We start from the raw sequence: 10,353 nt of genomic DNA on the forward strand, positions 1-10,353 counted from the left end.
AAAATAAAAAATAAAAAAAAGAATTAACTTTGCCGTCATCGTTTTCGTCTGCAACTACCAGTAACCACCTCCCTAAAAAATCAGCTCTAGAAACTTCTGGTAATGACCGTTGAGGTCCAACATCAAATCAGCTGTAGACACATTGCTCCATTCACCAGCAGTCTGAACGAGCTTCACCCTCCCAGACTCGGCTTCTTCTCCTTTGTTTAAGCAAAATTTTCAAATCTTTACAACGAATTGCATCACCAAACTGGTATTTTCGTCCAATAAACCTACCCCATCAACCAACTGGGTCATTTGTCTCGTCAACGACTAAATCTTCATTGGGATCTTCACGCTTCTTGTTTTAAACAAATGGTTTTTTTAGTATTTTTTCTCTTCTGTCTTCTTCCTTCCTATCTCCGTTTTCCTTTTGCTTCAACTGTGTTCTGTTGGTTCGCTGTCTGTTCCATCTCCCTACTCCCAGATACTGATCGAGTCGATATTCTCGTAGAATTTTGAGAATCCATATGTACAGAATCAACCTTTTTGTGTGAATCTGGTAGATGTTCAGTTTGTTTGGGGATATATTTGGTTCTCTGTGCTTTTCCCTGAAAAGCTTCCATTGTAGCTCGCATATAGCAGAGTTCCTCATGGATTGATAAATTTTGGGGGTAAGCTTGTTCAGTTTTTCTGTAATCAGGCTCGAGTTCTGAAGGGTAGACTCTTCCATCGATGAACGTACCTGGATTGACTTTGAGGTCTTCAGACAAAATTGGGGAATGAAGTACACGAAGAGGAGTCTTTGCGTGTTCTGGATACGCCATGAGGACAATCAAAGTATCAGCTTGCCTTCAAGTGCTTTCGGTGGCAATTTTTTTTCTCACAACAGGTTTACTGGTATGGGCAAATTTCCCTAGCTCGTTTCAGAGTGGTGGATTGAGGAATACGAAGAAACAACCACAGATTGTAAAGAAAGCGCCATCAAAAGGTTCTGGTTCTCCTCCTGTGCTTGCGTACTCGATTTCAGGCACTCAAGGTGATAACCAGAGAATTCTGAGGCTCGTGAAAGCTGTCTATCATCCAAGAAATCAGTACCTTCTGCATCTGGACGCCGGTTCCTCGAGTTGGGAAAGAAACAAATTGGCGCTCTCTGTCCTATCGGAACGGGAATTTAGAGCATTTGGAAATGTCGATATCGTGGGAAAAGCCTATCCAGTAAACCAGATGGGTTCATCCGCCATTGCTGCCGTACTTCATGCAGCTGCAGTGCTGCTGAAAATAAATAAGGACTGGGATTGGCTCATCACCCTGAGTGCTTCTGATTATCCCATCGTAAGCCAGGATGGTAACGAGCTAGACTCGATAATTTATTTCTTCGCGAACTGTTCTAGTCTAAATCTTTTGAGCTGATCATACTGACATTCTGTGCAATTTCGTTGCAGATCTTCTTCATGTTTTCAGCCCTCTGCCCCGGAATCTCAACTTCATTCATCATACTAACAGCATTGGATGGAAAGAGTAGTGTCAAAAACCAAAAACTTCATTAAGATTCTGTTCCCGCACGCATATTGCCTGCTATAATCACCATTAATTCATGCAGGTCTCAAAGGATTAATCAGATCGTTATAGACCCAAATCTTTATATGGCAGCAAACACCCCAATCTTCCAAGTTAGAGAAACCCGTGAAACACCTGATGCTCTCAAGATTTTCACAGGTCTGTTTCAAATAACATGCCCAGATCCCAGTACCTACTTGTAGAGGAAAAAGAAAGAGAATTCTCTTCTATGAAGTTGACTCGGTCCTGTATTTCTTGGATTCAACAGGTTCCCCATGGTCCATCCTCAGCAGGCCTTTCGTGGAGTACACTGTCCATGGATGGGACAACCTCCCAAGGAAACTACTCATGTATTTCTCCAATGTAGCTTTCCCTCTTGAAACCTACTTCCAGACGATCCTATGCAATTCTCCTGATTTCAGAAATACCACAGTAAACAGTGATCTGAAGTATGCAGTGTGGGATACTCCACCACAGCTGGTATCACAGTTCCTCAGCAAATCGAATTACAAGGAGATAGTGAGCAGTGGAGCCGCCTTTGCCAGGCGCTTCAGGGAAGGTGATCCAGTGCTTCAGAAGGTGGATGAGTATATTTTGATGCGTCCAATGGACGGAATCGTCCCGGGGAAGTGGTGCTTCCGTCCATCTTCAAATGAGAGTAAGAAGGGTTTGCAGGAAGATCCGTGTTCATACTGGGGAGACATTGATGCCATTGAGCCAGGACCTCAAGCAGAAAAACTCCAAAATCTGGTTTCCAAACTTGTTGCAGAGAAGTCGCGATGGGGCCAATGCAATTTACGATGAAGCAAATTGATTTGGTGTCATTGCAATTGGCCTAAAACATAACCAGTCACTGCAATTGGCCTAAAACATAACCAGTTACTGCAATTTGCCTAAAACATAACCACAATGTGACTATCCGCACACATAAGAAGAAACTGCACTCCTCTCCTACTTGAAATTTTACATTTTGCTTCTTTGATGACAGGCAGGCATGTTAGCATGTGAAGATGTATCATTTCTTTTCTTTGTTTTTGTTCTTAAGTATTTCCTCTCCACCTTTCTTTTTCTACTTCCCAGCATTTCACCCCTCCTAGTGAGCACATATTTAAGAAACATATATGGAGAAACACTTTTTTTTTTTTTTTTTTGAAGAAAGAGAAATTTGGTTATGTTGAGAAAGACATTAAATTACTCAACAAAAAGAAAGCATTCGCATACAAACACTTTCTGTAAGGCAATTCTAAATTCTGATCATGCTGTGGGTCCCACTCACCACCCATACTTTGCTTGAGTCTAAGCTTTTGTAAGGAAGCCTCTGGCCCGCCTCTGGCCTGCCTCTCTGCAAGTTCCATCTCTTTCTGCTTCATATCATAGAATAAAGACCCGATCTGATGCTTCCTTTTGTGCAGTTTTGAGGGTTTTCCTTTGACTGATGAAACAGGCTGCAACCAAAATTGTTGTTCTAAAATTCATAAGCTATATATAAGGACTCTCTGACAACGAACAGAAAAAAGGAAAATCTCCCTAGAAAGACGACAAAAAATAATCCATTAGTTTTTGTTCTCAAAACCATTTTCAAGGATATAAAGTCAGAGATTACATCATGCTCTGTCATTCTTGATGATGCAAATACTCTGTCACACAGTTTCTGAAACTAGGAAGTTTTCTCTGGAGACCTAACAGCCCCAGACATGATGGAGGCAATCTTTAAGAAGTTACAAGGAACAGATATATGTTCTAGATCTAGAGTGACCACCAAAGATCCATAATAGAAATGGATCTCTTTTTTCCCTGGTACGATTGCTACACTTCAGAGAGCAAATTTATAACACTGTATCATGTTAAAATGGAAGAAAACACAGAAACAGGTATTTTGAATTTAGATTCACTTTTTTTGCACCCTTAACGTTGGACTGACTTAATTAGACCAACAACTCCCATCCACACAAAAATCAGCTTTCTACTTGTAAGTGTCAAGGCTTTCTGTAGCTGCAAAGTTCAGTTCCAAATCATGGATCGAAGCTTAAGTTGTATGATTAGAAGTAATCCGTAGCCATATCACTTTTCAACAATCAGGATGATTCAATTTGCATGAAAGCTTGGAAAGAAATCAAGACAGGAATAGGATGAACAAGAATAATTGATTCCATTACTTGAAACATATCAGTTTACAATGACTTCATCTCTTTCTGGTCCTGGAAACTAGTCTTATTGATTCAGGAATGAATACCATAGGCATCTTGTGTAGACATTTAGAGGTGCACAAGTATAAGCTGACACTGCAATGATTAACTGCTAGATGGATCAGTAGGTATTTCACACCAGAACAGATATTTGGATTTTTCTTTTCTTTTCCCAGTTGAAAAAAAAATTACCTTGGAAGCTTGAAATTAACCTTGTAAATCAACAATGGGACCCTTCATATGTCATATGCATTTACTTCTACACTGATGAAAATGAGTACGAAAATCAAAAGAAAGAATATCATGGAACATTTAAGAAGAGGCCAGTCTCTTTCTCATGTTTCTAAAGAGGCAATTTAGATCTGTGCCCTCAAGTAGCTGCAAGGGTTCATCTAATATGACTTACGATAAGCTAAGTGGATCACAGAGTTGCTGAGGAAAATTTATGAGCCAATCCATAAGTGAAAATTGAGAGATGCATATACGCACGCACCCACCCACCTAGACTTTACCTTGACTTAAAAGCCAAGCACATGAAATAGCACCTTGCTGCATTACGTCTCAAGTGTCATCTAAGAGATTTCAATTTTTTCACTGAGGCACAAATTTGGCCTTTGGTTCAATGGTCACTAGGGGTTTCTACTGCGATGCCTTGGGTCCAAGTCTCACTGGGTTTAGGAGTATATTAGTAAGTTCAATCAAGTTTCAAAATGTAAGAATGTACAAGAAGAAGCAACAATTCAACAAAGAGGTTATTTCCTATATACAAGTCTAATAGTCATCTAGATAAATGGTAAATGATGGGAGAAAAATATTGCCAAGAATTGGATATTCCTGTAACTCTAACTAGGTGTTTTTCCTTATTGTCTTCTGCACATAAGCAGTTCATAACGTATGAGTTTATCCTAACTAAAATAGCATAGGTAAAATGCAAGCAAAGTGACTATTATACCAAAGGCTCAGTGACAAAGAGTAAGGAAGATGGATAGGAAATGTGAAATTAGTGTCTAGTAACCTTTCCAGTACTATATGCAACTGTCGAATTGAAGAAAATCAACAAACTTTCAACAAACCATAAGAAGATAGCTCACCCGATATGCCGGCCCAAAAGCAATCCCAGTCAACTTCACTTGATCCTCCCTAGGTCTATTGCTGATTAAATCGTCCTGCTTCACCTCGACAGTGTAAACTGGGACCTCATTCTTCCCCCTCTTCACAAAATTTCCCATGGCAGCTCCCACACTCTGAACCGGAGGATCAGATGTCGTTGGTATTGACCCATCCCTATAAGAACCCTGATGATACCCATAACTTTCATTGCCTGGAACCCAGGTAAATAATGGGTACGATGCTCCATCGACAGAATTTTGCTCATAAGTGTCAAAGTTTTGATTGCCCAAACCCCAGTAAGATGTTTCCTGGCCATGAGTAGCCTCATTACTGGTCTTAGTGGTCGTTTCAGGAACATCGCCCTGGACGACGACCCGTCTAGCTGAAGAGAACGCCGGAGGCGGGGCCAAAGAGAAGGAGTGTCTGGGAGGGGGGAGGACTAAAGGTTTAGATCCTAGAGAGTTACCATCGGTAGAAGAATTGAAGGCTGTTTTGGTCTTCTTTTTCCTCTGCTCCTCTTCGTCGGCGCAGGAAGAGAAGATGAGAGGGAGGAAGTTTTACGCAAAGTGGCGGAGGAAGGATGATTTGCCTGCAATGCTGTTACTTCTTCTTCATCCGAAGAGGCATAATTAGCTAGAAGAGAATCCATGACCTGGAGTACCGCCTACTTGCAGAGGACAATAGGCGGTGGGGAATGTGGAGTCTTCCGCGTAAATATAAATATAAATATTTATAGAAATAATTTTATATTTATTAAAAATAGATACCCCAAAACTACCCTATGAAATTACACATTGGCCAACTGTTTCCTCCTTCCATTGGTGTCCTATAGTCGTTATGTTAAGGCGACAGGAAGTGGAAGATGAGAGGAAGAGCCCTCCCTCAGTCCTATTTACGCCAAAAAGAATTAAAGAGAAGGGAAAAGGAGAAGGAAGAAGAAAAAAACAGAAAGGGAAGAAGAAGTAAAAAATGGGGAACGTAGAACGAACAGTGGATTCCACTTGACCGGTGAAATTTCAGATTCCATCTTTTTGTGAAGGAACGAGCTGATCTATTTTCCCTGGGTGAAGCCAATTCTACTCCGACTTTCACTGTATACTAATGCTATTTCGTCACCCAAATTAATAGAATTCACTGTTTCACTCTAATTTTGGCTTTGAATCTTCCAAAAGTTCTCCTTACCCTTGCGGAAAACCCATTACTGTAATCAAAGACACTGCAGTTTGCTGTTTGCTGTTTCCTGAAGGTTACAAATTGGCATCTTAAGGCGTGATGAGTGCCTAAGGAAGACGAAGCGGTCAGTGGTTGCAGACGATAAGAGCACTATAAATGGCACCGACAATCTCACAGTCTCAGTGGCTATATTTGTGGATTTGTCATTTGTCACGTGTATCTCTTTCATCCGTAGCAAACCTATTCGAGCAAAGAGCCCGTTGACAAGCTCAGATTCCCCAACTCTGTCTGCCCGCCCGCCTAGACTGAGCAATTCGTAATGTTGTTGTATATACATAATAGTTTTAAGTGGGAAGGGTATTATTATAACTTTCTTTGGCTTATCACTTATACTTAAAAGGGGCGATATAAAAGGGGAAGAAAACTGTGAGAAAGGGATTTTACCAAAACCTCGCTGTGTATTATTGATTTTTAGGGAATATATTGACGTGGTATTAGAGTGAGGTTCATATTTTTAATTTTTTTTACCTCTTTTGCATTATCGACGCCATCTGAGTTGCATTCGGAGATCATCGGTGCCATTTGAGTATTCCTTCGACATTTTCGGTGTTGTCTGTAGTGGATTTCGGAACCAAAGCAAGGTACTCATTCAACATTTTCTTGGCTCTGTCTATGTTGAAGAGTGGAGTTCTTTGTGGCTTTCGGTGTCATCGGCGTGACTTCTTTGTGGATTATTGTGAATTTTGGCATGGGTTTTTGTTCAAAGAGGTTTCGGTGTTATCTGGATTTTATCATGTTAATTGATAGGTTAGACTCGTTCTATATTTGTTTCACGGGTATAAATTACACTGCCTGGGAATTTCAGTTTCGTTTATTTGTTATGAGAAAAGAGTTATGGGGTCATATAGATGAGAGTGATCCCACACCTCGAGAGGTTAAGGCTTTGTCCAAGTGGAAAGTCAAGGATGCTAGTGTCATGACCTATATCTTTGGCTCTGTTGAACCTCACTTTGTTCTCAATTTGAGGCCTTATAAAAATGTCGCTGACATATGGAATTACCTCAACAAGGTTTACCATCAAGATAACAGGCTCAACGTTTTCAATTGGAGTATGAGATGGCTAATTTCCCACAGGGAAGTCTCTCTATTGAGGAATATTTTTTTGGTTTTCAAAACTTTGGGCTGACTATTCAGACATTGTTTATGTTAATGTTCCCGTTACAGCTCTCTCTGTTGTTCAAGCAGTGCATGAAACAAACAAGAGAAATCAATTCTTGATTAAGCTCCATTCTGATTTTGAAATTGCACGTTCTAATTTGATGAATCGTCATCCTTTACTATCTCTAGATGCTTGTTTCAGTGAACTTCTTCTTGAGGAGCAACGTATAGTAACTCAGGCTGGCACGGAACATCGGACTAATGTTAGTGCCCCTGTTACTGTGGCTTATGCAATACAGGGGAGGAATAAAGGTAGAGACATGCATATTGTCCAGTGCTTTAGTTGTAAAGTTTTTGGTCATATTGTTTGGGATTGCCCTAAGAAGTTCTATAACTACTACAAGAAATAGGGTCATATCATCTTTCTTTATCCCATTCGACCAGAAAGGAAGCAGGGTCTAGCTCATCATGCCCTGCTTGTGCCTCTAGTTTTGCTGCCTCTCCGGTTGTTCCTATTCCTACCCCTACATCCTTAGCAAACCCGAACATACTCACCCCTGAAATGGTACAACAAATGATCATTTCCGCGTTTTCTATTTTTGGGCTCTCAGGTAATCATAAAGTTTCTTTTAAGTCATGGTATTTTGACTCCAAAACCTCTAACCATATGACCAATACTGTCGTTTCTCTTTCCAATGTCAGAAATTATGATGGAAATTTGAAAATTAACAGTGTTGATTGCAATTCTCTGCCTATCAGTGTTGTTGGTGATCTCTTCTCTTCATTAACTAATGTTTTTGTGTCTCCTGACCTCTCCACAAATCTTATTTCTGTTGGTCAATTGGTTGATAATAATTGTAATGTCCATTTCTCTCGTTTTGGTTATGTCGTGCAGGATCAAGTGTCAGGACAATGATCGCGAAAGGGCCTAAATTAGTATGACTTTTTCCTCTTCACTTTTTTCCTTGCACCTTTATCCCTAGTTTTCCTTTACTTTCCTTTGCATACGATAATGTTGGTTTTGGAACTAAGATGTAGCATAGACGTCTAGGCCACCCAAACTCTAATGCACTTTGTACGTTGTTTAATTCTGGTTTATTGGGGCATAACGCATGTTCTTCTCTTGATCTTTCTTTTGAATGTCCATCATGCAAACTTGGCAAAAGTAAAGTTCTACTTTTTCCTCATCATGCATCTTATGCCCTACAATATTCCGATATTATTCATAGTGATGTTTGGGGGATTATACCTGTTGTTTCTCATGCATATTACAAGTATTTTGTTACTTTTATTGATGACATTAATTGTTTTACTTGGGTTTACTTCCTATAGGCTAAAGCCAAAGTTTTTTTAGTTTTTAAATTTTTTTTGCGCTTCTTGAGACTCAATTCTCTACTAGTATCAAGATCTTGTGCTCTGATTCTGGAGGTGAATACATGCCTAATGAGTTTTAGGACTTTCTTCAAAACAAAGGGATCGTCTTTCTTGCACTTTTTTAAGGCTAAAGTTTTTTTATTTTTTAAGCGCTTTCTTGCTCTTCTTGAGACTCAATTCTCTGCCAGCATCAACGTCTTGTGCTCTGATTGTGGCAGTAAATACATGTCTAATGAGTTTCATGACTTTCTTCAAAACAAAAGGATCGTCTTTCAACGTTATTGTCCTTTGTCACCGCAACAAAATAGTGTTGCTAGGACAAAAAATTGTCACCTTCTTGATGTGGTAAAACCCCTTTTACTTGAATCATCCGTTCCTCCTTGTTTTTTTGTGTGAAACGCTTTCTACTTCGGTTCATTTGATCAATCGCTTACCCTCTCTTACGTTATATCATGTTTATCCATTCTTTAAGTTGTTTGACCATTCTTCTTCATATTCTGATATTCGGATATTTGATTATGTTTGTTTTATGCATCTCCTTGCTCATGAACAACATAAACGTACAGCTCAATATGTTAAATGTGTTTTTTTTTTGTTATGTTATACCTCAAAAAAATTATGTTTGTTATGATCCACATGCTCGTCGTATACGTGTTTCTAGGAATGTGGTTTTTTTTAAAATCAATATTTCTTTCCATCTCATATTGAGCTGTCATTTGCATTTTTATCTCTTCTGCCTAGCTTTTATGATTCCCTGACAATTATGGAAAGGTTGAAACCTGGTTTTGTATATGAAAGATATAGTCAACATGAGTCTAGTTTCATTTCCATTGTGCTCTCTCACGATCTTGACCTGACACCTGCTCCTACTCTTGCTCCTGCTTTCACCACTCTTCGCAGGTTACTTACCCTTCTCGACCTCTTAATTGGTATGATTTATCTTCTACTGTCTCTTTTGTGGCTACTTTATCTTCTATTTCCATTCTCTCATAATACAAAGAGGTCAATCTAGTTTCATTTCCATTGTGCTCTCTCACGATGTTGACCTGATACCTGCTCCTACTCCTGCTCCTGCTTTCACCACTCTTCGCAGGGTACTTGCCCTTCTCGACCTCTTAATTGGTATGGTTTATCCTTTCCTTTCTCTTTTGTGACTACTTTGTCTTTTATTTTCATTCTCTCATCATATAAAGAGATCATATAACATAAGTATTGGTAACATATAATACAAACAAAACTTCCATTACCCTTAAGTCTCAAACCGCATGCAACGAGGGTATGGAATCTCCGGGCCTCTGAGTCTCAAACCGCTGACACGCAACGAGGCTATTGCTGGAATGGAATCTCCGGGCCTCGAGTCTCAAACCGATGACACGCAACGAGGCTATTGCTGGAATGGAATCTCCGGGCTGTCCGCAAGATAAATGTCCACCGACCACCACATCAGCAATACAAGTGGCCTTCTCCTGTCCACTCCTCTTCGATACATGATTAGATCTTCCCTTTCATGAAGATACAGATCAATACTCCAATCCACGTGCTAAAACGAGAAAAAAATGCAGGATTGGTTCCCTCAGAATTTATGATTCTGAGATACAGAAACCCTGACTCCACTTCGCCGCACTCGTTTCCGATAATTGGATTAAAACGGAACTCTCCATTTTTGCACACGACAGTAGAAAAGGCAAAAAGAACAATTAACAATACCTCCACGGTCCGTCAGCCACTCCTTTTCACCCGCCTCTTATCCGCCATTGTTTCCATTTCCCCTTTTAGGATCTTTCCAATGCTTCACTCGCCTCAGACCACGTGG

At 39.9% G+C, this 10,353-nt stretch overlaps 2 protein-coding genes across 2 annotated transcripts; one reads left to right on the top strand and one right to left on the bottom strand.

Annotated features, from left to right (window-relative positions):
• On the bottom strand, window positions 1-5,392 carry LOC137937352 (uncharacterized; the record flags this gene model as incomplete). The annotated part of the gene is made up of 2 exons (XM_068782420.1): window positions 1-2,984; window positions 4,817-5,392. Coding segments are annotated over 2 exons (852 nt in total), but the record flags the coding sequence as incomplete, so codon positions are not given.
• Window positions 805-2,343, top strand: LOC137936722 (beta-glucuronosyltransferase GlcAT14A-like). The gene is made up of 4 exons (XM_068781573.1): window positions 805-1,327; window positions 1,425-1,500; window positions 1,583-1,698; window positions 1,808-2,343. Exons 1-4 carry the CDS (start codon window positions 805-807, stop codon window positions 2,341-2,343), a joined length of 1,251 nt encoding a protein of 416 aa, XP_068637674.1.
• Window positions 5,393-10,353: the final 4,961 nt, after the last annotated feature.

This window comes from Aristolochia californica, unplaced genomic scaffold (genome assembly GCF_029961685.1).
Source record: "Aristolochia californica isolate CCGP_79_NKW_82.1479 unplaced genomic scaffold, dmAriCali1.0.hap1 SCAF_7, whole genome shotgun sequence".
NCBI classification, from domain to species: domain Eukaryota; kingdom Viridiplantae; phylum Streptophyta; class Magnoliopsida; order Piperales; family Aristolochiaceae; genus Aristolochia; species Aristolochia californica.

Coding starts and splice junctions, on each gene's coding strand:
- LOC137936722 (XM_068781573.1), top strand. CDS start 805: ATGAGGACAATCAAAGTATCAGCTTGCCTTCAAGTGCTTTCGGTGGCA. Junction 1,501..1,582: donor AACAGCATTGGATGGAAAGA/GTAGTGTCAAAA, acceptor TAATTCATGCAG/GTCTCAAAGGATTAATCAGA. Junction 1,699..1,807: donor TGCTCTCAAGATTTTCACAG/GTCTGTTTCAAA, acceptor TGGATTCAACAG/GTTCCCCATGGTCCATCCTC.